The sequence below is a fragment of the Macrotis lagotis genome, chromosome X (genome assembly GCF_037893015.1).
Source record: "Macrotis lagotis isolate mMagLag1 chromosome X, bilby.v1.9.chrom.fasta, whole genome shotgun sequence".
NCBI lineage: Eukaryota > Metazoa > Chordata > Mammalia > Peramelemorphia > Peramelidae > Macrotis > Macrotis lagotis.
In genome coordinates this window covers 45,598,374-45,625,753 of record NC_133666.1, presented here as the reverse complement: position 1 = coordinate 45,625,753, position 27,380 = coordinate 45,598,374, and the positions used below count along the sequence as shown (strand labels likewise).

Genomic DNA, 27,380 nt, shown 5'->3' with positions numbered 1-27,380 from the left:
CTAGAGAAAAGTGGTAAGAGTTGGGATGAAAAACAACAGACTGGGAGTTTCTCCATTTCCTTCCTGTGGCACTGAAGTCCCAGCCTCTTGGGAAGTAGGCAAGAACTCAGTTCTTTTACTGTCCTAGAGTGTATGGGACTGGTTGGTCCACACTCAATACCAGACAACATTTTTGAGGAGCTAGTTTCCGTCTGTCTATCTGTCTGACCCAGAAGGAACAATTGTGGCTGAAATCCACTGAGGCAATCCACTGATTTGGGAGGGAGGGAAGAAGGTAGCCTATAGAATTTCATGTTTTCTCTCATATACATCTTCTAGATGACTCTCCCTGGTCTCCTTGGGGTGAGCTCTGGGGCTGGGAAACCGCTGACATGGCCCAGGACATTGGGTCCCTTAAAGCCTATGGAAGAGGCTCTGGACAAGCCCAGTCAGTCTGGCAGCCTGGATCCTAGACCAAGTCTCTACCTGTAGCTGACCCAAGTCACAGGAGGACTTTCTCTAGGGCCATGAGGCACCTGTTTGTTTGCCTGTGTTTGGTTCTCAGCTAAATTGTTCCCCAAGGTGCACTGATGTTTCACAACATATTTTCAACTAGACTTTTCCTGCAAACACACACACACACACACACACACACACACACTCAGATAGATGCACATGCGCATACATACCTCAGGATGATTTCTCAGGAGAAGAGGAAAGAAGGGTCAGGTTTAGGGACAGATGTGTAAGTAGTAGCAACCCAAATCCCAATGGAAGGGAAGGAAGTCTGAACCAATGGAGAAGCCTGCTTCTCCAAGGCTGATATCAGGTCAATTGACTGCTTGGTTCAAGGTGACTATTGGGATGGTTCAATAGGAGGTAGACCAGTTCCTTCAGGTCCAGCAGCCCAAAACTGTGATGACACCCAAGGGCTCTCTTGCCCTTTCCTATTGCACTGGTCCCCCCCAGAAGGGGATGGTAAGCCAAATTCCTACTCCTGAAAACTTAGTCAAAAGAGCAGCGGGGGACCTGCTGCCACAATGTGTTGAGAGGAGATAATTGCTCCTTTCCCTTTGTTGTCCCAGAGATTGGTGTGTTCTTCCCCTACTCCTCACCCCAGTAGGACAGGATGCCATCTCCCCTTTGATCCCTCAAATGCCATCACTACCCACAAAAAGACCAGTACAACTTGTTTCATGAAATTATTTTAAAGGAAGTCTTTTCCCATGGAATCAAAAGAAGGCCAAAGGATCAATCATGTTTGCTAATACAGTTTACAAGAACACTTTCCCAACAAACCTCCACCCCCAGCCTTCTAGGCTTTCAAAGAGAATAACTGTATTAACGTCTCATCCAGAGCCATATGTTAATAACACAAGCGGAGATCAGGGCTGAATAGAGAATGAACTCCTTCTGGCGCCAACCGGTACGCTGCGCTTCCAGTGTCTGCAGTCTCCCAGAGATCTTATGAAGCTGGAGAGAGAGAGAGAGAGAGAGAGAGAGAGACCCAAACAGGGGGGTCAGTCAGGCCTGAGCCTGGGGCTGTCAAGGGGGAAGGTGAAGACCTGGGGAAGAGGGGCAAGGGGTCAATAGGGCTCCCCACAAGCTAATAGAATGGGGCTCTGAAGAGAACCCAAGTTCTCCAAAGCTGGAGGTTGAAAAATCAGTAACCAGATGACTGTGGTACAGGGGAAGCTGAAAGGAGACACCTGGACATCCAAAAGGAAAAGGGCACATTAGATTTCATCAGATGCCAATTGAAACCCACCTCCCCATTTTTTGTCCTCTGGGAGGGGAAGGGTGAAGCTTCCCAAAGTCTTCCCAGGAGCTCCCACTTCTTCAAGACCCAACAATAGAGTTTCCAGTCATGCAAAGAGACTACCAGAAACTCAAGGAAACTGAGTCAACTTCTCTAAGCCAGCCAGGAAGATCAATGCTGAGGTCTGCTTTCACACCACCCCCACTTTGTTCCATTCCTAGTAGGCTCCCTAAATTTCTATCAACAGGAATTTTGGAGCTGGAAGGGTCCTTAGAGATCATTTAGTCCAGAGGCATCACTTTGAGAGCAGCTGAACCAGATTCAAATGTCCCTGGGAAATATTGAACAAAATCAGTCAAAATACAACAAAACTGAGATAACATCACGTCTTCAAATAAAGTCAGTGTGCGGGCCACAGGGGTCCTTATGGAGGGGTTAGTTTCCTTATGTAGGTGCCAGTTTCTATTTGAGTTGGACACTACTAATCTAGTCCAATCCCTCACTTGATTATTGGGGAACTAAACCCAGGGAGGTGAAATCACTTGTCCATGGTCATCTAGGTTCCCAGAGTCCATACCTAGTCCTCTTTCTACTCTATCACATCAAGTCTCGGGAATAAAAAGTCAGGCTTGTGTCCTGCTGGATGGTCTCAACTTCCCTTCTCTGGGAGCTGTGGGAAGTAAATTACAGTTAATATAAGGAAGACCTTCCTAAAAATGAGAATGTCCAACAAATAGACCAGGCTGCTTCTTGAAATAATGAGTTCCCCAACTTTGGAAATCTTCAAGTGGAAAGGCCTGATGAGTCTGAAGGAGAGTTCTACACCATATGGAAGGGTAACCTAGGTAACCCTGAGGTCCCTGAGCTTTCAGAGCCTGTAGTGCTCTGTCTGTCTCATGAAGGGCTGCAGATTCCACCTCCTGAGGTCATGGGCCAACATGAAGCAACAGGTCCAACCTGGGGCCCTGGTACTTCCATTTCTCCCAGTATCTCACCTGATTTTTTATAGTAGTGATCTCCAACTCATCCACAGCTTCCAGGTTGCTCCCAGTACCCAATCCTCCTTCATGGAAGCTGAGGAAATGACAAAAAGACAAGATGGTGTAACTGCTTTCTAGGACTCAAAGTAGCACTATGTAGGTATTGGCCAAGTCTAGTTGCACTGAGTTAGGTGGCAGCCCAGCAACAATTCACCAAACCAGGACAGGCTGGCTACCTCAACCCCTATAGGCTCATGAACACATAAAAGCTATTTGTTTCTGTGCTTAGAGTCCAACCTGCCCTCACTTTTATTGCTGTGGGAAATCTACCCTTTACTGAGATCACACCCAGAACATGCAAACAATGGTCCCAGGAGAGCTGTGGGGATTGAAAGGATAATTTAGCACCTAGGATAGAGGTCCTCAGGCATGGAGAGTAATTCTTTTTTTTCTTAGGTTTTTGCAAGGCAAATGGAGTTAAGTGACTTGCCCAAGGCCACACAGCTAGGTCATTATTAAGTGTCTGAGGTCGGATTTGAACCCAGGTACTCCTGACTCCAGGGCCAGTGTTTTGTCCACAGCGCCACCTAGCCACCCTGAGAGTAATTCTTTTAAGTCAAGAGGTCAATCAATGCAGATACAGGACCTGGAATGATCACTGGAGATCTCACTCCTCCCCTGAGCAACTCACCTCAGTCAGGGAGGAATGGGAAATTAGGTAGACTTTGGTCCACTCATATACTTTTGTTGCTCTCCCCCCTGTCCCTTGTAGAACATTTGCAACTAACTGGGTGGCTCTTGTTAGAATCCTAATTAGTAACTTCTACCTATCTCCACAATCTCTGCAAATGTCAAAGCCAATCCAACACCCTGAAGCTTCTGCAGTGATAACTGGAGAGGACCTGTTGGGTCTTTCATTGCTGGCAGTCTAAAAGAAAACCCATCATTGCAAGAAGGCATGTCAAGTCTTCCTGAACTAGAGGGCCCAGAACTTTCAGTCTTGCTCAGTAGTCCCTTTGGCAAAGATGCTTCCTCTGAAAACCTACCAATCAAGACCCCATTGGCACCGTAACTGTGACCACTCTAGGGAGGAAGAGCTTGCTTGGTACACAGGTGTGACCTAGAGGGACTCAGGGAAATTAAAAACCTTGAACCCTCTGCATTGGGTAACAGAGGAAGAGCAAAGGAGTTGGGAAACCTTGGACAAGCTTTCCTAGAGTGACAACAACCAAGGTGAGAGTTTGCTAAAAAGCAAAATGCAAAAGCTTCTGGTGGGTGGAAGTCTGAGCTGGTCTCCAGTCTCTATCATACAGAGTCATTGGAAATATACATAATAATTAACATAACATAAATACACATAATACAAAATACACAAAATAATATAAATACACAATAATATACATGGTGTTCCAAAAGTCTTAGTGAACTCTTAATCTTTAATACTATGTATAATATATATTTATTCTATTAATTCTTATATTGTTAATGTATTAAAGTATCACATTATCTCAATATAGAATGAATAAATGTTTATTTTATATTAAGAGAATGTTTATTATCTCAATACACATTTATTCTGCATTGATACAATAAATATTTATTCTCTTAATATAGAACACATCTATTTCTTATATTATATATTATAAAATGCATATTACACATAATATATATTAATAATTATTACATATAATAGTTATTAAAGTTTAAGACTTAACTAAAACTTTTGGAACATCCCATGTGGATATATCTAGGGGTGTACCAATATTACTCTCCCTAGGGTGTGAGAAAGAAGCAAATGACTGAATGAAGGAGTGGGAAGATATCTGGAAAAGTATAACATACTCGGCTTACTATTTTCATCTTCATTAAATGGTTTACCTTAAAAATTCATGTTCCTTTAAACAAAACATATGAACTTTTCCATGGAAATGAATAGTGCCTCCTCAAGAGGTTACACAGTGATTCTAATGATGATCCAATTACGTCTGGACTCCTCCTTGGGAACTGTCACCTTCGAAGCCCAAAATCTCTCCCACTGTTTCTGGTCCAGCATTTGGGACCCAAAACCACATGTTCCAAAATGTTCGGCTCACCTGAGTTACCACACTTGCATCTAAACAGACAGATTTTGATTGGGACTAAGATTTCCCGTCTCCACCCCCACTGAGGGGGACAATCAGTTCCCAAAAAGCTGTCAATACCTTCAGGGGTGGGGGAGGGAGAGGGGGATGCAATGGGAGCTTCTTTGGAGCCAAGGAAGCAGTACTGAGAAGATACCAGTCTGCATTCCATTATATAGGATCTGATCAACCTCTTTACCTGAGGCTCAGGTTTCTGTTTGATCAAGGGTTTCTAAGATGAGTAGTTCCCAAGTAGGTCCAGTTGCCCCGAAGGTGGGAAGAAGGATTTACTGGTGGAAGCAGTGGAGCCTTGACCATTTGACGATTCTTGTACTGTTGTAAGACCCCTCCCCTGCCAAAGGAACACTAAAATGCAACTCCTGTCAAGAAAGTTGGGGCCCTATATCCCAGCAGGGGTTGTCAGGTTCCCCCAACTACTTCACAGGATACTGGGTGGTTAGGTAAGGGAACAGTCCAGCACTATCAGAGATAACAAGGAGCACAGAAAATGGGTCCATGGACCTCTTTTCATCCAGTCAAAATTAGGTGAGTTAAACAGTCTCAAAGGGGATTTCTCTGTCCCCTTTAATTCTGTAGTCATCAGTGTAGACAAGAAAACCATCCCAATCAGATATGGCTGACTCCGTGGAGCTGGGTTCAAGAGTCAGGAAAGTTAGTGACCAGAAATTCTGTTAGTGACATTATAAGGGACCCTAAACTGGCACGGTTCTGTAAGCCTACTTGGGACTTAGAGGGGGAAACATTCTTCTGTTTCTCCTCTCCATTTCCCTCAATTCCCAAGACTGAGGAATGATCCTAGTTAGTCAAGAGGCAATGGGAAGGTGGCAGAGGATGCTAAAGTTAAAAATCCCCAGGTCCAAGATCCCTGCTGGGTTGGAAAGGTCATGGTCACATGGCCTAGCTCAAATAGAATTGGCAGACACAGGCACCAATCATGTGCATACACACAAATACACATATATACATGTCAAGTGTTAACTAGAAATAAACAAGGGCCCAGGTCACCTTGGTGGCCCAAGGGGCTAGAAGGTCTTCTGTAGAAGGTGAGAGACCAAGAGTTCCAGGAACCCCCATGCTGACTATAGAAGACATTGTGCAAGGAATAGATCCTGTCTCCCTGAATGTGGGCAGGGAAGGACTCCCTCTTGACTCTGGCCTGTAGAATGCACACACATATACATAAACATACAAATACACAAACTTGAAGTTATTTTTTCAGGGGGTACAAGCTAAGGTTGGGCCACTTGAGGTGTGGGCAGCAGAGTTCTTTCTATTGGTCCCAATCCTACCACCCTCAGTGTTGATGTACTAGGTTTCTCACAGGCAGGAGCAGGTCTAGTGGGAGCCAACTTCCAGGACTGGTGGGTTTGGCAGAGTTAACCTTTGTGGCAGGGAAAGCAAAGCGCACAGATAACAAAATAGCTCATCAAAGCTTAGGGAGAAGACTTGGAGAATGGCTATAAGAAGGAAAACCTTCTACTGTGGATACCAGAACAGGAATGGAGCTTAAGGGGAAGGAGGAGGAGAATCCTAAGACCTTCTATTGGATGTTGTGCTTCCAATCTTCAAAAGCACCTTCCCATAGATTCTCTCATTTGAGAAACAAAGTCTGCATTAGCTCCTTCAAAATATTTGGAAAGCATTTGATACTGTGTCTGACATAGTAGGAGCTAGAGAAACACTGGTTCTTCCCCTCCTCCCTCCATTTTACAAGTGAAGAAACTGACCGAGAGAATATGGCTACCCTTGGACCCTGATCACCTAACTTGTATCCCCCTAGTCTGTCCACCAACACATCATCAATAATTCCTACCAAGTGGAAGATACATGTCAAAGATCAGAAGATAAACTCCATTAGTCCTTGGGTGCACAAGTCTAAATTTCACATATGCTTCAGATCACCAGGGGAACAAGGACAAAGGGGGAACCCCCTATCCTACCCCGGGGTGGATAAGGGAAGTCTTTCTCATTCTCAACCTCAGGGAACCCAGAACAGCTAAAACATATAACTCACTGCCCTCAGAGAATCTTGTAACAAGGATCCACCGCCTTCTTCGGAATGGGCCTCAGCTGAAGAGTCACACAAGGGAACAACAATCTGGCTTCAGGTAGCTGAAACACTTTCAAGCAGTCCTGTCCAGAGATGGGATGAGGACTACATAGATTCCCAAGGCTCCCCCAACCTGGCTCTTAAATACCAAGAATTAGATATCAATGCACAGAGAAAAAACAGAAGATCCATGTTACTGTCTTTCTAGGTTAATTCTGATTAGAAGAGTAATTGTGTAACAAAAGATGGGGAGGGATCCTATGATGACACAGATCAGAAGTTCCTACCTCACCAGGTCCACTAGAATAGAACCCTGATCTCAATCTATGGCCAGCCATGACAGCTGAAGAGCCATAGAATGAACTCTCTCAGTACCACTGACACACAACCATGGCTCAAAGCCCATATTTGGCTAGCCTAGGAAAAAGGGTGTAAGCCCCAGTATCCTGCCCAAACACCAGTGGGAGATGGAACAGGGAGGCTTTTGTATGGGGCTGGGGTAGGGAGGAAGGAGGGGCCTGGGAAAAAAAGAGGTCCCTTCTCCACCAACAGGAACTAGAATGATACATCCCCCCTGTAAGCATTAATACACACACACACACACACACACACACACACACACACACACACACACACATACACACTGCACTAGTGAATCTAAAGCCAGTGGCCACAAGCACAATTTATTTCCTGCTTCATTTTCTCAGGAGTATCGAATCTGGGACTAAGAGATGACCATCCTGAAATGCAATATATACACAGCCCGAAGGTTAAGGATAATTGTTTGCTGTGGTGTTATATAAAATTCACAAGTATTACATTATTTTTGTCCCCTTTCAGACCTTGGGGTAGAGAAGTTGCTCAAACTTGTTGTTCAAGCCCCCCTCTCCCCCACCTTTCTCTAGCCTTATCTCATGCTACTCTGCATCCATATAGTCTATACTCCAAGCTCCTGGCCATCCACCTTGCTCTCTTAGACATCTCCCCTCCATAATCCTCCTCAGAGGAACTCATTCTCTTCAGGTCCTCAAAATTACACTTTTGAGAGTATTTGCTCCTGCCAAGGCTGACTTCCCCTATAGAATTTTAAGCCAGGAAACCCACCTATTCTTTTTGCCCTTGTGAAAGCTATGATGCAGGACAACCTCAAACCCACTTCCTTCTCTTTCTCTATCAAGAAATCTATCATGAAGTAGTCCCTTCCCTCAAAGGTTCTCACTCTTTCCACACCAACAGGCACTTCTTCCTTAGTCTTCTTCAAAGACAATGCCACTCTGTCTTCTCCTGTATATGTATTTTGCAGACTGTAATGTCACTCTAGCATATGAATAGATATTCTATTTATGGATATGAATATATATGTGCTTATTACGTATTTGCACATATCTCGATAAGCAATTCCACTGTCATATGTCTGTGTATACACACAGACGTCCACAATACCATTCTATTCCCATACATCTGTGAATATATATATATATATATATATATATATATATATATATATATATATATATATTGTATTTATACAATGGAATTCTATCTACCCCACATAAAAACATGCATGGATAGGAAAAGTCACAAACATGTTATATACATATGATTATGCATCTATATACAGTCACCCAATCAAATTCATATGTGTGTGATTGCAGATAGATCCATTCTTACATACAATGCTATTCTATTGTCTCTAGTTCTATATATGGTTGTCTGCATACACACACATATATAAAGACATGTCATAGAATGTCACAATGACATTCTATCTCTTCCAGAGATATACTGCCATGCCACTTTTCCCTATATGTGTATATACAGACATGCTACCCTTCTATCTCCCATATGTACATACACGTATATAAGACATATCATCCCCTCTCTATGTAGGTATGTGCCTGTGTCTACACACACACACACACACACACACAATGACACTCTCTCACCCAATGTATGTGTATGTTTTGGCATGTGTGTATATGCATGGTTACATTTATTTGCATAATTCCACTCTATCTTCATCATATATGTGTGTAAATAAAATGACTGTCTATTCTTCCATATATAGAAACACATATACAATGCCACTCTGTCTACCTTATATAGGGATCATGAATGTATATATACATACAATGTCACTCTAACCCCTGTATGCACATAGCAGGATGCATTATAGAATGCCATGCTATCTTCCCTGTGTGTATATATCTACACAATGACAGTCTTAACTCCCCCATATAGATGCATAACTGTATGTATACAAAGACACTTTATTTCCCTCTTCTATGTGTGCATAATGCCTCTCTCTTTCCCATGTGTGTATACATATGTATTTATATACAATGGTTTATTTTCCTCATATATGTATGCCTTATTTACATATATATCTATAATGTCACTCTATCTTCTTAATATCTTTCTCTGTATAAAGCTGTGTGTGTGTGTGTATACACAATGACAGACCATCTCTCCCAAATATGTTTTTGTTTATGTGCATATAATGACCTTAATATTCCCATAGCAGATATATGTGGGGGTCTACATATAACCACAATGCCATTCTCTCTCCTCAAATATGTGTATACGTGTGTGTCTGTGTGTGTGTGCGCATACACAATGCCACTCTATTTCCCCCATATCTATTTCAGGTATGTGTGCATATATACACAATATCAGTCTATCTTCCTCATGGATATATCCCCCAATATATGTGTGTGTGTATAGATAATATAGATATAGATACAGAAACAGATATAGATATAGTTATAGATGCAGTTACAGATACAGAAACCGATACGGATATGGCTAGAGATAGAAATAGGGATAGGGATAGGGATAGGGATAGGGATAGGGATAGGGATAGAGATAGAGATAGAGATAGAGATAGAGATAGAGATAGAGATAGAGATAGAGATAGAGATAGAGATAGAGATAGATGATATAGAGATAGATAGAGCTAGAGCTAGATACAGATACAGTTATAGATACAGAAACAGACACGATATAGCTATAGATACAGATAGAGATAGAGATAGATGATATAGATATAGAGATAGAGATAAAGATAGAGACAGAGACAGAGACAGAGATAGACATGTGTGTATACATATATCAGGTCATTCTATCTTCCCCATGTGTGCCCATGCATGTATTTCGCACATAGATACACAGATATAAACAATGACAGTCTAAGTCCCATAGAGATGCACGCATATAAATGCCCCTCTATCTCCTCCAAATCTAAGACATAAGATAGCCACACATGGAGATGTGGATGTGGACCTGCATGGACACAATACCACTATTATCTCCTTCAGAAATATTTGATGTATATATTATATTCATATTTGGATAGACAGATAGATAGATATATTTATGAATAAGTCCATACATAGGCACACCAATACAAGACAACTCTATCATCTTCATGGGTGAACCTTGATGAAAATGGGTTAAGTTTGCACATAGAAAATGACAGGCCATCTTCCCCATTATCAATTTTCTGTAAATGTGTATATACATTGTACTCTATCTCTTCCATTCCTATTTTCATGTAGATATATGTGTGCATATAGAGATGATAGATAGACACAATGACAACCCCTCTCCCTATCTCTTTTATGTCTGCATATATCTGTATGTGGCACAGCTAGGTGGAGCAGTAGGTCAAGTGTTTAGAGTCAGAAAAACTCATCTTTTGGGGTTCAAATCGGGTCTGATATTTTCCAGCTGTGTGACTCTTGGGTGAGTCACTTCATGCTGCTTGCTTCAGTTTCCTCATATGTAAAATGAGTTATAGAAAGAACCAACAAACCACCCCAGTATCTTTGCCAAGAAAATATCAAATGGAGTCACAAAGAGCTGAATGCAACTGAAATGATTAACAATAGCAATACAGACAATGCCACTCTTTCTCTTTCATATCTATTTTATATATGTATATGTATTATATGTATGTGTGTGTTGTGTATGCAGACAATGGGTCTATCTCCATATATATGTCTGTTTGTATGCATGCATGTGTGTATACATACAATGCCACTAGGGTTCCTCCATGCCCTTGCATGTAGGTGTCAATATAGATCTACAATACCACTCTATCTCTGCATATATGTAGATTTAAACACATTATACATTATAGTGAAGAATACACATACACACATCCATCCATACACACATACATATAGTGATTTCCATAGATATCCCTTCAGATGGAAATGCAGATACAAATAGACCTTTCTTTCTAAAGGAGATCTCCCCTGCAGAGATGATGGAGATGTCATGACCCATATGAGGCTTCAGTTCTGTTGAGGCTTTGAGCACTTGAGACCACTTGTTTTATTGATTTGCCATTTTTTCCTTTGTTCATGCTATTTCCTTTCCCACCCACTTTTATCATTCTCTGACTGTTCAATCCCTACCCAAATCCAGTCTTCTCCAGCTGGTAGTGACCTCCACCTTCTCAAACTTCACATCAGACTCTTCTTACATCTCAGGCCTGATAATAATTGCAACCGCTTAGCCTGCTTAGGGTAAGCACTTAATAAATGTTCATTTAGCTACTTTTCCAAATGTTTTTCCTCCATTATCTCACCAGTCTCACAACAGCTCATCAAGGCAGGTACAATTTAAACTCTTATTCACATCTGAGGCTCAGAGAGGTGGTCACTTTCCCATGATCACACAGCAGGTAATTATCCAAGGCAATCTGTGAACTCAAGGCTTCCTTACTTCCAATCCAGAGCTCTATCTACCCAGCACACTATCTCCAAATATTATTTTGTACTATCATTCTCTTTTTTAATTCATCATCAATCAATCAACATTTATTAATCCCCTACTAGGTGCCAGGTACTGTGAGGCAAAAGACAGAACCTGACCTCAAGGCGCTTACAATTTAATGGGAGAGACAACAAGTAAGTATGTATAAACTATGTACAAGATAAATTAGAGTATAATGAACAGAGGAAAGGCCCTGGAGTTAAGACGTCTTGGTAAGACTTCCTGTAGGAGATGGGATTTTAATTGTATCTTAAAAGAGTCCAGAGAAAGCATTCCAGGCATGGCAGACAGCCAGATGGAATCTCTTATTCATGGAATAGCCAGGAGGCCAGTGGCACTGGGATGGAAGTCTTCCTCTTCAATCCAGTGGTCAGGACCAAGGTATGAGAAAACTGGAAAGGTAGGAGGCTAGATCATGTTTCCACAGCCAACTGAAAGTTCATTAAAGACATGTCCTATATCACCTTGAATTTGTACTTAGTATTATCCAAAATAAGGCTCATTAAATGTTGTGGAATAAAAAACACTCCTTGACATTCAGTTTGGAGTCACTATGAGACAAGCTCGGCAGTTCAACCTCCAAACTCCTACTAAGTGAGCCAGTAAGCCAAAGAATCTTATATTTCAGGTGGGCAGCAGGAATATATCAAGTATTGCCTTCATGGACCAAAACAGAAACAATAGTAGGAAAAAAGAACAGCCAAAAAATGGATTTGTGGAGATGGAGTGTTCATCAAAGAACACTACCAGAAACCTTCCGAGAAGTAACATCTCTCATTCCAAGCAATTCAGGATGGAGGGGATCAACTCTGGATATGTTGAGAAACGAACTCTTGAAGAAAAAAGAAGGATTTTGTCTAAGGTTACACCCCAAAAGAATCTGTTGAATGGGTTCATAGGCCTTTCTTATAAGCATACAGGTACCTGAGCCGTCTCTCCCACTCATGTGTAAACTCCTTGAGGGTAAGAACTATGATTAGTTTCTGCCCAGCAACCCAGTAAAGCTGATGCACTATTCTCAAAAGAACACTCGATACAGTCAAGGTGGTCAAGATCAAGGGGCTTGAGCCCCTCTCCTGGCAACCCCAGGGTTGAGAAGTGAACGTTCATCTGTGTGAGTTGTGAGTGTTGAGCCCAGAAACAAGGAATTAATTCCACTTACTGTTCTTCAGGATGCCCTATGTTTTCACCTTCCATTGGGGAATCATCACAGGTTTGATCCTTGGTCTTGCTTGCTTCAGTGAGCTGGAGGAGCTGCCAGAGAAATTTCATGAATGTACAAGAGGCTATGTTTTAGTGATCCCTGCCTACCCTTCTTCCCAGAACAAGAGCATGATGGGAAAATAGCCTTTTCTACCCACCTCCACCCCACAATGCTAGACAATTGTTCTGACATTGCCTCCCTCTTTATCATGAATATATCAAGTATAGATATCATTGTTTGCATGTTGTCTTCCCCAGTGGAATGTTTACTCCTCAAGGGAAGGGATCCTATTTTTGCCTTATTTTTGCTTAGCAAAGATTAACAAATGCTTATTGGGCTGACTAACTACTGTTGCTTCCATTGTCTGAATCAATATATTAGGGAATTGTTGAGTCTTTTCATGAGGGTTATACTACACACACATGTGCGCACACACATTTAATTGTCCAATCTCAACTATGTGAGAGAACAGTTTGTGAAATCAGGTTCCAAAAAGCAGCCAGACTATGGAGGGTCTTGCAAGATAGGCTAAGAAGTTTAGTTTGGTCCTAGAGGACAAAGAGAGCTGCCCGAAGATTTCTGAACAGAATGCTATGTGTCTTGGGCAGATTGGGGATGACTTGAAGAGGCAAAGAGACCCATCAGGAGACTCCAACAATAGTCCAGGGTCTCAGTTAAGGGAGCAGCTGCATATAAATGTTTCTTGCTACTGCTACTGGAGAAAAGGGAGGGAACTTAGCTGAGTGGTTGTGAAGTTACAAAAGGCAAGACCTGGCAAGCAAGTGAGGAGCAAGGAAGAATGGAAGAGCCAAGGACTCTATGAGGGAGGCTGCCAGTGGAAGGCTCCTGAATGGGAGATCCTCCTGCATCTTTGCTCTATTGCTTCCCCTTTTACTTTGTTTGAGGAGTAATAAGAACAGCTAAAGTTTGATAGAAGCACAGGTATTTCAACAACCCTGGGAGGTTGGTGATCCCCATTTTACAGATGGGGAAATTGAAGCAGAGAGGTGCCAAAGCTAGTAAGTGTCCAAGGTCAGTTTTGAACTCAAGTTTTCCTGACTCAGACCCAACACCCTATCCATTGCACCACTCTTTGCATAGCAAGTTCTTTCACACTTTCCAGTCTCCTTCAGCCTCACTCTACTATTTTTCCCACTTTACTATCTTCTCCCAACTAGCTTCTGAAGCAGATCGGTCTACACTGGCTCCCAAGTAATCTGCACAAGCTGTTAGAGTTCATGAGGGTGGGCGTTATCTCTGAGTCATCTTTTTACTTCCCTAGTACCCAGCAGAGGGTCCCAACACATCATAAAGCACTGAATAAACTTTTTCTTGAACATATGAAAAAAACAATGGTAGACCACTAGTGAACAAATGAGCATACTCCATAGAGTGAATATGGGTACAGACTCAGGCAAAACTGCCTACTCTCCAGCAATCACAAATTATTGTGCGAGGGACCAACCCCAAAGTGGTTCCCTTCCTCCCCAATCCCTTCTACCTCATATCTACATCTCTGCTTAACAATATACTTGGTGGGAACATCCACTTGGCAGAGGATTCCAAGGGGATATGAGTCAAAGAACACATTAGATGGTACATAACATAGGGCGGAATTCATTCATAACCCAGACTTTCTTAGCTTGACTTTGTCTCAAAAACACCCGGAAGGAGGAGACATGCTGGTGTCAGTAGGCTGGTGCCAATAGGTACAGGTTCACAGTTGGGCCCTGACAAGAGCATGATCTGAAATAATGATGCTACACAGTTGTTCAGGACTTGATCTGTTCCAGTTACCATGGGGACATTTTTTTTTCTAGAGCACCCTTCCCTTGAATTTTCTCTGATACTTCCCCTAGTTTCTAAATTGCCATTTACTTTAATGCTGGGAACTTTTAATATGGGTCACCGAACCAAAATGGTAACATTTCAGAAATGACAGGTCATAAGGTTGACTTCCTTACCATGGGAGCCTTGTACCCAAACACTCCTTTCTAGAACAAACTCCCTTTGAGTTCTAAATCAATGAGCCTATGAACCACAGACTGGTGCACTGAGTTCAGCGCCAAGGCTTTGTTTTCACTGGGCTATCAGAGGTATATCTAGTCTGTGTTCATGGCCAATGAGGTACTGATAAGCTCAATGAGTTTTCCTTATAGAAATCCAGAGGTTTTCCAGCACCACAGAAAGAAAGAATTCCACCTAATCCTACAGGTGTCTAGTCCCAGATGTTAGAAATAACCATGGTATTATTGTATTTGAAGCTTCTATGGTTTCCAGGACCCAGAAAATAGCTAAGGGTTCAGTAGAGTGGCCCTTGCTCTGTATGTGATACTGGACATAAAAGAAATGTTTGTAGAACAAAAACATTACCATCCTTCCTGGTCTCATGTTACCCAAGATAAATGAGTAAGAGTTGTTAGCGTTGGGCAGGTGGAAAGCAGGAATCAGGATACTGGACATGTAGTTCCGACGCAGATGGTAATTCCAAAGGGGTCTTGCTACCTCCTTATGTTCTAGGAAGAAGAGAGGTTTCATTCAACTATGTAGCTGTTTAGGTCCTGGTCTCACTAAAGCTTCAAGAGATCCCAACTGAAACCCCAAGAGCAGCAGTATTCCTATGACTTCCCAGGGAAATCACAAGGTCTTGCCAGCATCTGGTACAAAACCAATCTGTTGGTGCCTGTTCATGCCTAGGTTAATCTCCCTCTTGCAACAGAACTCTGTAATCCTCATTGTATGCTCTCCCACCAGCTCTAGGAACTATTTACTAGTCTTTGCAATCAATCCTTGCCCTGACGAGGGCCACTAAGAACACATCTGGATCTATAGCTTAGATGAGATGAGTTACCACCCTGTTACTGTGAGTAAAGTGGAACATTGTCAGAGTTTACCATCCTCCCTTTATTCCCTACAAATCCTTATGGTCATCTGACCTGTCAACTTTACCTAAGGACCCCTGTTGGGGTCATACCATGAGCTCTACCACAGAACCCTCAAGCCTTTCTTTGTTTCCTCCATTTTCTATGCTGTCTTCCCAAGTTAGAACATGAGCTCTTGAGAACAGGGGCTATCTGGTTCTAGTTGGCTCCCAAGCCACAGTGCTTGGTCCCTAGTATATACTTAAAAATGCTTTTTATGCATTCATACATTCAGTGTCTTGGTTTGACACCTCACCCTGCACTAGCTAAGTTGGAATGTTATGAGAGCTCGGGATCAAAGACTAACCCAGTCTAACAAACAAACTAAGGTCTCAGACAAATTAGATTGAGATGGAAAGCTTTATTTAGATAGGAAGAGGTTGAGAGAAATGTGACACTCTGACATCCAAATCTCTGACATCCCAACATGAAAGGGCAGGTGACAGTGTCTGGGGCAACTTGATTTTGATCCAGAAGTCTTGGACTTCAGTCAAAGCTCTGGCACTTACTAGCCCAGGGACCCCAGACAAATCAACTTAGCTCTCTCAGACTCAGTTGCTGTCTTTGTTTTGTTATTTCTTTGCAAAATTAGGATCAAATTATATTCAGAACTTACCTGTAGAGATGTGAAAATGGAATGGTTGAAAAGAGGGGAGGCCTTGGAGCACGGAAGAAGTGGATTAGAAATACTGCTCCTGGTATATACGGGTTGGCCCAGCTAAATCAGGGCTCTTAACATTTTGAGCTAAGGGACCAAGGGGGAGTCATTTAACCACTATGGTTCTCAGGCAATTTTCTCAGATTAAGTGAAAGGCAACTACTATTCTGCATTAGGGAATGGAGTTTGACATTCCAGGAGTTCCCAGCACCTATAAAAATCAGTTTCTTAAAAAGAAAGAAAAAAAGTCTATCGACTAATCTGCTAGGATTATCACAAGACCAAGGGAGATAAATGGGAAAGGGTTCTATAAACACAAAGCACTATCTGGATATCTGTCAGCTATTGTTCCTGCTTCCTATTATTAGGCTCTCTGAACCTGAAGGCCGGGAGAGCCGACAGCTGCCAAGCACCACAAAATGGCCGCCCAGGAAAGCTTGGCAACACTAGCCCCACCCATCCCTAACCAGCCCAAAGCCAAGGCCCAGGCCCAGATCTCTTGCCTCTATCAAGTCTTTTTTGATTTCCCCCAGTCAGAAGTGATTCACACAAGTGAGGTTTTTAATGGACTAGGCCATTTGAGCCCTGGAGAGAGGCCATAACACCCTGGTAATGCTGGCCACCCCAGTCACAGTCACTTTGTTGGCTCAGGCCAATTGCCCAGCAGATGCTGCAGCCTGCTTTTCCTGAGCCAGATGCTCAGTGATTACAGCTAGAGCCCCCCTGAATCCCTAGGACTTGATGCTGTGGGATGAGATAGCAGGACCAGGACCTTCCTCAACCTCAACTCTCCCCCTCTACCCCGGGGGGCCCCCAGTGTCTATCTAGCTCCAAGGCCGGGGGGGGGGGTGGAAGGGAAAGAGAGGCACGACTCTGGCCTCTGGGGATCTCATTAGAGCTCAGGGAGCCATTGGGAAAGGCACTGAAAGCCAACACTGCCACCTAGGGGCCAGATGGCGCATTTCGGGAGAACATTGCTCAAAGGGCCACAGCTGCCTCAGGCTCCCTCTGGTGGGCTCCCTCTGCCCTTGGGCTCCTGACAGAGAGAGGAGATGTTGGGTCCTGGAATCTTGGTGGTTTACAACTGGCAGGACAACAGAGGCCTGCTCCTTTACCTTCCCAGCCTCTGGGTTCACAGCCTGGCCTGAGCCACCATTCTCCCCAAGACTCATGGCTCCCCCTTCCTAGGTTGCTGGCCTCCCCCAGGGAATTTCAGGTACACACACATACACACACCGAGCATACATACATATATGCACATACATCACACACATGTGCACACACATCACACACATACATGCACAGAGGATCTGAGGGCATTTTTACACTCTTACCTCCAAACAGGACGTTATCAGAAACATTCATGTACAGAGACAGAGGCAGGTTGTCAGACCCACCCTCCTCAGTACCCATCTTCCCAGCCACCTTCGGATGGTCACGGATTTGCAAGTTCTGACTGATGCCTTCTGTGCAATTCATATTTTCTGGGAGCTGGGTTGAACTATAGATCAGACAGAAGTCAATGGTGTTTCCTGAAAAGAGGGAAGATATAAGGAAATATTTCCCATCACCTTCCTCCATAATGCTCTGGTTGGGGCAAGGGAGAAAGAGCCAGGAAACCATTTTGAGCTCAGACAATCCACTCAGCTGGAATGGGATGGGAGCACCCCTTAGACCCCCCCAGTCATCCAGGGAGGAGGAGCTGTGTCCAGTTTATGTTCTGGAACATCAGAACTTAGCTGCTGAGGAACAAAGAAGAAACAGGTGGAGATTTTTGGTTCTAAGGGGTTCTTACTGGACAAAGAAAGAAGAGAAATGAGACAGCCTTCCTAGCCATAACCATCCATTGTATCTCTTTAGGGTCTGCTTCTTTCCCTACCACCCCCCACTTCTTCTCAAGTCCCTAGCTACAGGGGGAGAATTCTGGAGCAACAAATAAGGCCAGAGTCAACCCTCTCACATAGTTTAGACTGGATTGGATAGAGTTCAGCCTAGAACAGGAGCCTGCTTTAACCAAGGTGTTCCCTTGTCTAAAGACATGTTCAGAAAGAGAAGTTTTCTTTCCTAATCAAGATACAGCCCCCTCCCCCAAACTGAGAATCCAACAACATGTCTGAGGTTAGACTAGTCTCCCTTGCCCCACCCCTAGCTTCTGCTCCAGAATGGGAAATAAATACTTTTCTAAAAACTGTGTCTCTCATACCTATCTCCTCTCCCAAAGTAAGGAGCAAAAAAGATCACCAAGGTTTGGAGGTGGCGGGGCTCCCTGGAGAGACTAGAGCAAGATCTTTTCCTGCCACCCCATTGACTCTGAGTTTCTTGTCATCTGTTATGAATTGGAGGACAAACAAACTTCAATGAGAAAACTACACTGAGACCCCATTTTCCCATTCTTCCCTGTGGAAGGCAGGAGCTCCTTCCAGCTATCTTTTTTGGAGGAGACCAGGATTTTCTTTTCCTCCCTCATAGTATGAACGCACGTCCCCAATCCTTTGTTTCCCTATTTCCTGTCTCCACATCTAAAAGAAGAGCAAATCTCCCCTCTTCTGAGAGGACTGGAGACATTCTCATCATTTCCTCTGGTTTCCTGTCCCAACATGGAAAATAAATGCACTCTGCGGCCTTTTTGGAGAAGAGAAGACAGCCTCAGAATAGAGAACAGATTTCAGTCTTCTCTGAGAAAACTACCTGAGGTCCTTTTCTGCCCTAAATTCTGTATTCTGCCCTTGGTTGGGGAACAAGCGCCCCCCCTCCAACTGCCTTTGCTAAAAGTGACTGAACAAGAGATCCCTTTTCTCCTTGGCAGCTGGTGCCCCAGGGGATAGTTCCCTCTGCATGCAGTCAAGACTTGAGTTCCAGTGTAGCCTCAGACACTTCCTAGCACCCTCTCACTCTGGACAAGTCACTTTACCTCTAGTCAGCCTCAGTTTTCTCATCTGTAAAATGGAGATAATAATCAAAGCTACCTCCTAGGGTTGAGGGGAAGCTCAAAGGAAACAAAATATGCAAAGTACTAACACATAGTAAGCAATTAAACTTCCTGTTTCTCCTCACTTCTCGCTGTCCCCTGGCTCCAGGACAGCAAATGCTCCCAATGGCATTTTCTGAAGAATCCCAAGTAGGGTCCTTTCTCCTCCTTCCCACCCCCTGTGTCATCCCCCTCTTCCTCTTTCCTTCCTCCTTCAAAAAGCAAAGCAAATATTTACTCCGTCATTTCTGGGGAGATTGGGGTAAGACCTTTTTTCTCCCTGCTTGCCCCCAATATTTTCTGAGGAAACTGAACTGGGGATCTTCTCCCCCCCTTTCTGAATCCTGCCCTAGGTTAAAGAACAACTCCTTCCCCACTCCACCCCCCCATCCCTGGCCCCATACCCATAACCTTTTCTAAGAAGACTAGAACCCTTTCTCTGCTGGGCCCCCTCCACAGTTCTTGTCTCGGAGATCAGAAGCATGTTTCCCTCCACAACCTTCTTGGAGGAGACTGGACAGAGACTCTTTTCCCCAAAATCTTCCTACCACCCCTACCCCACCCCTCCACCTCCCCAAAGCTTTGCTGTCTGGTCGTTTCTGAGGACAATGAACTGCAACCATTTTCTCCCCTCCTCACTGTTTCTTGTCCCCTCTCTCTAGGAGGGAAATTCCTACCTAACAGTATTTAATGAAAAGCAGTTGAACCAGGATCCTTCTCCCCACTGATGCCCTATAGATATTTTTATGTTCTACCTCAGAATGGAGAATAAATGTTCCTCAGTGGTCTTTTCTAAAAAGATTAGGCCAAGTGTCTTCTTTTTGCCCTCTTTCTTCTGCTTTCTAATGATATTAGCCCTCCCCCCATCCCCAAAAGAAAAGTAAATGTCACCAGCAGTCTTTGCTGAGCATATAGGAATAGACTAGAACTATAGCATCACTCCCCAACCTCTCCACTATCTCTTTTACCTCAAAATGTCAAGCCAATGTTCCAGGCTTTTCTGAGGTGACTGGGCTAAAAACCCTCTTTTTCTTCCCCATCTTCCCTGGCTCCTGCACTTTGATTAGGGAGCTATGCCCCCCCCCCCAACAGTCGTGTGAAAAAAAAACCCTTCCTTCTATCATCTGCCTTAGGATGGAGAGCCAAAGCCCTCCTAAGACTTTCCTGAGAAGAGTGGCCTGGGACCCTTTTTGCTTCTGACAGCTTGTGGTCCTGTTTTGTGGGAGAGCAGATGATACCAGGCTTTTCTGAGGAGACTAAACTAGGATTTCCCCTCAGCTTCCTTTCTCCTTCTTCAAAACAGAGAGTAAATACCAGGATTTTCTGAGGAGGCTGAGTTCAAAGTCCTCTTAGACCCCCCCCCTCCCTTCCCCTCCTCAGGTCTTGCCTCCTGTCCCAAGATGGAAAGCAAGTAACCCAAAAGCCTTTGCTGAGATCAGACTGAGACATGTTCTTTCCTTCCTTCACTGTTTTGCAGCTTACGTGTCTACGTTGTCATCAGTATTTTCTGAGATTAGACACAGATCCTTGTTGCTCCCCTCCACGAGATTTTTTTCCTGCTTTTCCTACTAACATACATTTTCTTGCCTTGGAACAGAGAGCAAACCTACCCATCCCCCCCCTTCCAACAGTCTTTTTCTGAGAAAATGAGGACCTCCCACCCATACCTGAATAGTATTTTCCGGGGAGAGTGAATTGTAATTTTCACAAGTTCTCTGCTTGTCTCTTGCCCCAATAAGAGAAGGAAAGGTCCCAAACAGCCTTTTTATAAGGAGACAATACTTGGGCTCCTCTTGCACCCCACCCCAGGCATACTGATTCTTAACTGTTTAAAAATAGAGCCAGAATGTGCCCCCAATTGGTCAGAGAACTTACCCCCTCGACTCTTCTCTGTGAGAAGACTTCCACTTCTTTCTTACCTTCTATCTTCTTCCTAAAAAAAGAGAGGGCAAATGTTTCACAAGTCTTTTCTGAGAAGAATAGCCTCTCCTCCCTGTATCTTCTGCCTCTAGGACTTGCTCTCCACACCCCCTTTAACATTTTCTGAGATTGGCTTATGACCCTCACTTCCTCCCACTTTCTCATTTACTTGTCCCTAAGTCTTTTCTGAAGAGACAAAACTAATGATCTTTCCCTTTCTTCCTATCTTCTGTCTCAAGAAGGAGGGCAAATTTGCCTCAACAGTCTTTCTGAGGAGTTTAAACTGAGACTCCTTTTTTCTTCTTTTTTCCTGCCCTAAAGGCTGAGCAATAAATCCCCCCCAACACACATACACCCCTAAACAGTCTTATTTTTTGAGGAATCAAGGACTTTCTCTCTTCCAGTCCTATTTTCTGAGGAGTCTGAAGGATCTTCCCCACCATCTTGCTTCCCTTCCTCCTTCAGGCTTTTCTGAGGAGACTAGATTTCCTTCCCACCTTTTCCTTCCAGATTCTTGTCTTCTGGCCTTAAATGGAAGACAAACGTTTCAACGGCATTTTTGAGGGGATTGTATTAAGGCTCTTTTCCCCTCATCACTGGGCCCCCTAAAATCCTTTCTGAGGAATCCCAAGTTCAGTCCTTTTATTTCTTCCCTTTAAGTTGTCTGTTTCTGCCATACAATGGAGAATAAGGGTCTCTGACAGGCTTTTCTGAAGAGACTAGACTGGAAACCCCTTTCTCCCTTTCTTTCCTATCTCCTGCCCCAGAGAGGGAAACCAATCTCCCTCAAAAGACTTTTTCTAAGGAAACCTCAGGAGTGAGGAGGTCACTCCTTACTCCAGAGAGAAGGAGTTTGCCCCTTTTTCCTTTCAGAATTAGTCTAGCCTTGGAGCCTGGAACTACCCCCCCCCCCCCCAGAAATCAACCCCTTGAGGAGGTCTTCATCTGGACCTCCAGAAATGTAACTTGGAGTGAAAGAACACCTCCAAGACAGGAACTCCTACCCAGCTGACTGTCTCCTTCCCTCAGCAAAGGCAACTGCCAAAGGCCGGACAGGCCACAGCTCTTTGTAGCTCTCTATCTCCCCCTAGTGAGACAGGACTGGTATTACAGGTCTCGAGCCTCACCCACCCAGCTGCCAGCCTAAGGGGAAGGGCCCAGCCATTCCAGCCACTTCAACCAGCTAGGCTACCTCCTACAATCTACCTCAGACCTTGACCTCTAGAGAGGAAAACCTGGGCTTCTGGGATTGGGGGGGAGAGGGGGGCAAGGGGACCAACCCCAAGTTTAACAGATTTGAATCCCCTCACTTACCAAGAAACCAAGGAAAGGAAAAGAAACTCCCAAAGGATGAGCAGGAAAAGAAAAAAAGGCCTAGTTACTGGAGTGGGGGGGCACGGAGGCAGGAAGGAAGGGATGAAATCCTAAGGGGAAAAAACTCAGACCAGGAGGCCTCCGTAAATTCCCAGGAGGCCTCAGGAAATTCCCATTCAGTGAGTCTCTTTCTATCCCTACTAGCAAGCTCTAATCCTCTTGGACATTAAATACTGATTTATTTGAAAAATTTTGTTTAAAAAAAAGAAACATTCCTAAAGGTGCCTACTGTGTACAGAAACCATGTTGGCTGCTGGAAAAACAAAAACAGGCCCCCAAATCATCCCCTAGTCTTCTGTTTCGGCCCTACAATGGGGAACAAGTGTGTGGTCTGGGACAGGGTTTTTGGAGGAGACTAGACTGGAGGAGATAGGGCAACTTCCCTGAAGCTGTGGGCAATGCAAGCCAAGTTAGCTCCTGGGTGGTAGGGCTATCCTTTCCAGCAATCAACTCAATGCTACTCCAAATGCCTTTAGAGAGGTCCAAACTGAACTGGATGATAAGGACTTAGACACTCTGCTGGTAAAAACACAACATTAGGACATTTTGAGTTCACTAGGAAGCCAGTGTAAGCAGAGAGTCTTTCTCAGCTTTTGGGAAGAAACCACTGAAGCTCTCCTTCCTGGGACATAATTCTATTCAGTGCAATTTCAGAAAGCATTTAATTAGTGTTTATTATATATAATGAACACAGCTAAGGGTGGGGGTGAGAAGAGATAAGAAAAAAAGAACAAAACAGTGGGGGGGTTAAAAAACACCCCACTGCTTAGGCCCTTTTTAGTGAGCTAGAAAGCTGCAGAAGAACACAGTTCTGGGAGGGGTAGATTAGCTGAGGGGGAGGAGAGTTGCTACAGGGGCTCTCTTTGCCATCATTCAAATGGATTCAACTCAATACTCAATCAATAATTGCCTACTGCGTGCAATGCACTAAGCCCGAGGCCAGAGAGGGAAAAAATAAGTACAAAAAATAGAAAGAAAAACCACCCAGCACTGAGAACATTTTAACCAAGTTAGAAATCTACTGCAGAGAGAGACAGACTCAGTACAAGTGAAGTTCTCCTTGGCATGATTTAATTGAAAATACACACACGCACATCCCTATTATGTACCCTGACAGATAAGAGAGCCAGGACATACATAAAAACCTCACCCCTTGAACTACTTTTTTCTGGGCTCAAAGAGACTGAGCTGGCTGGGGAGAGCAGGAGCTGTTCCTCCTTTCTGAGATTCAATCTAATTCCATTCAGAACATATTCAGAAGATGCCTACTATGTGCATAGCGAAATCCTAGATGCTGGAGCTACCAAAATGAGAAGAAAGATAACAAAAGGAAAAATGCACCCCCTCCAATCTTTGAGCTCCCATTGCCAAGGCAAGAGTGCCAAGACAAGTAGGCAAACAGCACTTCCATTTTCACACCAGGAGGACACCTGGTAAGCTCTTAGTTCCATAGAAGGTCTCATTTTCCATGATTTACCTTGATTTAATAAATATATACTATCTTTGAGAGGATGCCAGCTGCTGGAAAGATTTTATCAAATACTGTAAATGTAGTTTTTTAAAAAAAAAAAAAGAAAAACCAACAAGAACAAATTATCATTTAAAACACTTTTTTACCCACTATGGCTCAAGGCTCTCACCTCATCCCAGGGACAGATGATCTCATAGCACTGGAGCACTCTCCTTTTGTTTCAATAGGATTCAAAACAATTCCAGAAATGATGTCTGCCATTTACATGGCACTGACAGATGTCACAGCAAGGGTACATACATCATTTCACTTTTTCTTTACAATGCAAGTGACAATAATAGTTCGATTTTATAGAATAGGGAATGGAGTATGAAAAAGGAAGTAACTTATACAAGTCATTCAGTTAGTCACCATGTGGGGCAGGAGGCAACTCCAGATCTCTCTGTCACCTGTCCCAGCACTCTGTCTTCTCTCCTTTGTCTAGGGTTAAGGTTGACTTCTGGAAGAGGGTGTCAGGAGGGTGGGGAGAGAAAAAGAAACATGAAACTCCCATTTCTTAGACCAACTTTCCTCACTTTGCAAAATGACCTTGGTTTTGCTCTGGGAGGACTATTGAGCTTCTCCTTGCTGTAATTTAGCTTGGGTCAAAAAAACATTTCATCATCATTTGCTATGCACAAGACCAGGTGTTGGGTATTGGAAAGATTGTTTTTAATCTCTAATGCAATTTTCAAAGACAATTACTCCATCTCTTAGGACATTTTCCCCCAAGTTAAGAGTTACTGGGGGCAGAGTTCCTGTACCAATGAAGGAGAATAGATGATCTCAGAGAATTCTTGTGGGGAGAGCATCTCCTTTCTGTGATTTGATTCTATCTGATGCCATTGTAAAACATTTCTGAAGGCCTATTATGGCCAAAGCACTGTGACAGATGATGGGGAGACAAAAGGTTATTGAAAAGACCATCTTTTGGCACACCTTGACCATGATACAAGGTGACCTCCATGCTGGGAGTGAGCTGGTTGACCTCGGGTTCTCTTTACTATAATTCAATTAAATTCAAGAAACATATAATAAGCATCTGCTGAGTGCAATGGCAGAGGAATACAAGCCTGAGATGCCCAAACAAAAGAAGGGAAAATGTCTCAATGTAGGGCTCTTTTGTCAAGGTTAAAGGTACTCTGGATAGCAATCATAACTCCAACCCAGGAGGAATGTGGAGGAATCCAAAGTTCACCTGCCTCCCTCTTTACAAGGATTCCATAATTACACGATTCAATGTCTTTAAAAAAAACCCTTAGATTAAGAAGCTACTAAGTTCCAAAGCAACTAGCTGCTAAAGGCCAGGGAGGGGGAGAAAAGAGAAAGAGAGAGATTGTCATCACCATGGAGCTTTTTTCCAAGGTAAAAAGCCACTGAGCATCAAGATTCTGCCTCTGCCTTGGGAGGAGACTTCAGAATTTCATATTGCTTTGCCATGATTGAATTCCATTCCAAAGCCACTTAATAAACACTTTATATGTGGTTCTGTCTCAGCTAAGGGAGGGGGCCAGATGAGCAGTCTGGGCTGCTGCTGAGGCTCTCCTCACCATCATTCAAATGGATTCAATTCACAGAGCAGTCAATAACTGCCTACTATGTGCAATGCACTGAATCAGAGAGAAAAAAAAAACAAGCACAGAAATAGAGAAAACAACAGAAAAACCATCTAACACTGAAGCCATTTTAACCAAGCTAAAATCTATTATTGAGAGATTTTGCCTTTGCCCTGGTTGCTCTGCTGGAGCCAGTCTGAGGTCCCATTCAGAAAGTAGGTACCAACTGTGTATGAACCACTGGACTAGATGTTAGGATTCAGAAAGGAAAACAAAAGCAATGAAATCTCCCCCACCCCCACCCTGCTGGGATATGTGTATCCAGACAGAAAAATCACTGCAGAGTGATGTTACCTCAGTCCTGGGAGGGGAGGAGACAGACTCAGGAGAAGTGAGCCTTTTCATGCCAGGTTTCCATTTTTGAAAAACTAAATGGTTAAAAATTAAACAATTTTCAAAATTAAATTCGATTATTCAATAAATTAAATACTGATCTTAACCTAATAGGGGTCCCTGGACATGAAAAGAAAATACAAACAAATTAAGGGACAAACCTCCTTTCTCTGGCTCATCTCTTTGGGCATCTATACCAGGGCAAAAAGCCACTATGGATGTGTTCTTGAATTAGCATAAACTCAAAGTTCTTACTTCTTTCATCTCCATCATATTTAATCCCAATTAAATTTTTTAGGTTTTTGCAAGGCAATGGGGTTAAGTGGCTTGCCCAAGGCCACACAGCTAGGTAATTATTAAGTGTCTGAGGCTACATTTGAACTCAGGTCCTCCTGACTCCAGGGCCGGTGCTCTATCCACTGCGCCACCTAGCCACCCCCAATTAATTTTTTAAAAAAGATATTTAGTAAGTAAGGTCATAGACCAGTTATTCAGCATTACTTAAGACCCTTTATTCCCAAAGAAAGCAACATAGGCAAGACTCCCAGGGATGCCCTCAAGGGACCTAGGCAATTTTATTGTGATAGGGAGACCAAGATGAACCAAAAAGCAGTGAAAACAACATCACTTTGGATATTTGAACCAAGGGAGAAAAGCACTGTGGATACTGACCCTGTCTCCAGTGCAGTCAAGCTCATTGAGGCTCCCCAGAAAGTGAAAGTCTCAATGTATGTCAAAGGCGGGGGATGCACAAAGCAAGAACAAAAATAAGTGAAAAATACCATCAATGGATTCATTTTCCCAAGGTCCACGGGCGTGGTTATGCATTCCCAACTTGGCCATGAAATTGGTTTAAATGAGCTCATTGCTCTATTGGACCGCTCCTTTTCACAATGTTATTCAGTTCTTTTATGAAAATCCGAACCACCTATTCAAGATGCTAGGAATACAAAAATGGGAAAAAAAGGAAAACACCAGTCCATTATGGATACTGGGCCTTTTGAGGCCCAGGACATGACCTGGGGGAGCTCATAACTCTGTTGAAACTCTCCCATGATTCAATTCATTTCACATCTAAATTAATGGATTCAACATTGTCCAAGATTGGAGCAGCTAGGTAGCACAGTGGACAGAGCATCAGTACTGGAGTCAGGAAGATCTGAGTTCAAATGTGACCTCAGACGC

The 27,380-nt window shown here is 43.4% G+C and overlaps 1 protein-coding gene across 3 annotated transcripts in view; it reads right to left on the bottom strand.

The window, feature by feature from the left end:
• Positions 1 to 1,168: 1,168 nt before the first annotated feature.
• Positions 1,169 to 27,380, bottom strand: part of FATE1 (fetal and adult testis expressed 1) — a 57,495-nt gene continuing 31,283 nt past the window's right edge. The window contains exons 1-7 of one of the 3 annotated variants that reach the window (XM_074201101.1): positions 22,367 to 22,423; positions 21,318 to 21,375; positions 17,809 to 18,006; positions 15,269 to 15,411; positions 12,854 to 12,945; positions 2,734 to 2,812; positions 1,169 to 1,452 (exon numbers count right to left, since the gene is read on the bottom strand). In XM_074201101.1, the coding sequence (XP_074057202.1) occupies positions 1,321 to 1,452; positions 2,734 to 2,812; positions 12,854 to 12,945; positions 15,269 to 15,411; positions 17,809 to 17,953 (591 nt within the window). In that variant the 5' untranslated portion in view covers positions 17,954 to 18,006; positions 21,318 to 21,375; positions 22,367 to 22,423 and the 3' untranslated portion in view covers positions 1,169 to 1,320. Of the gene's footprint in view, positions 1,453 to 2,733; positions 2,813 to 12,853; positions 12,946 to 15,268; positions 15,412 to 17,808; positions 18,007 to 21,317; positions 21,376 to 21,859; positions 22,196 to 22,366; positions 22,424 to 27,380 lie in introns of those variants that run through there. The other 2 variants (XM_074201103.1, XM_074201102.1) reach the window with 2 other exon arrangements.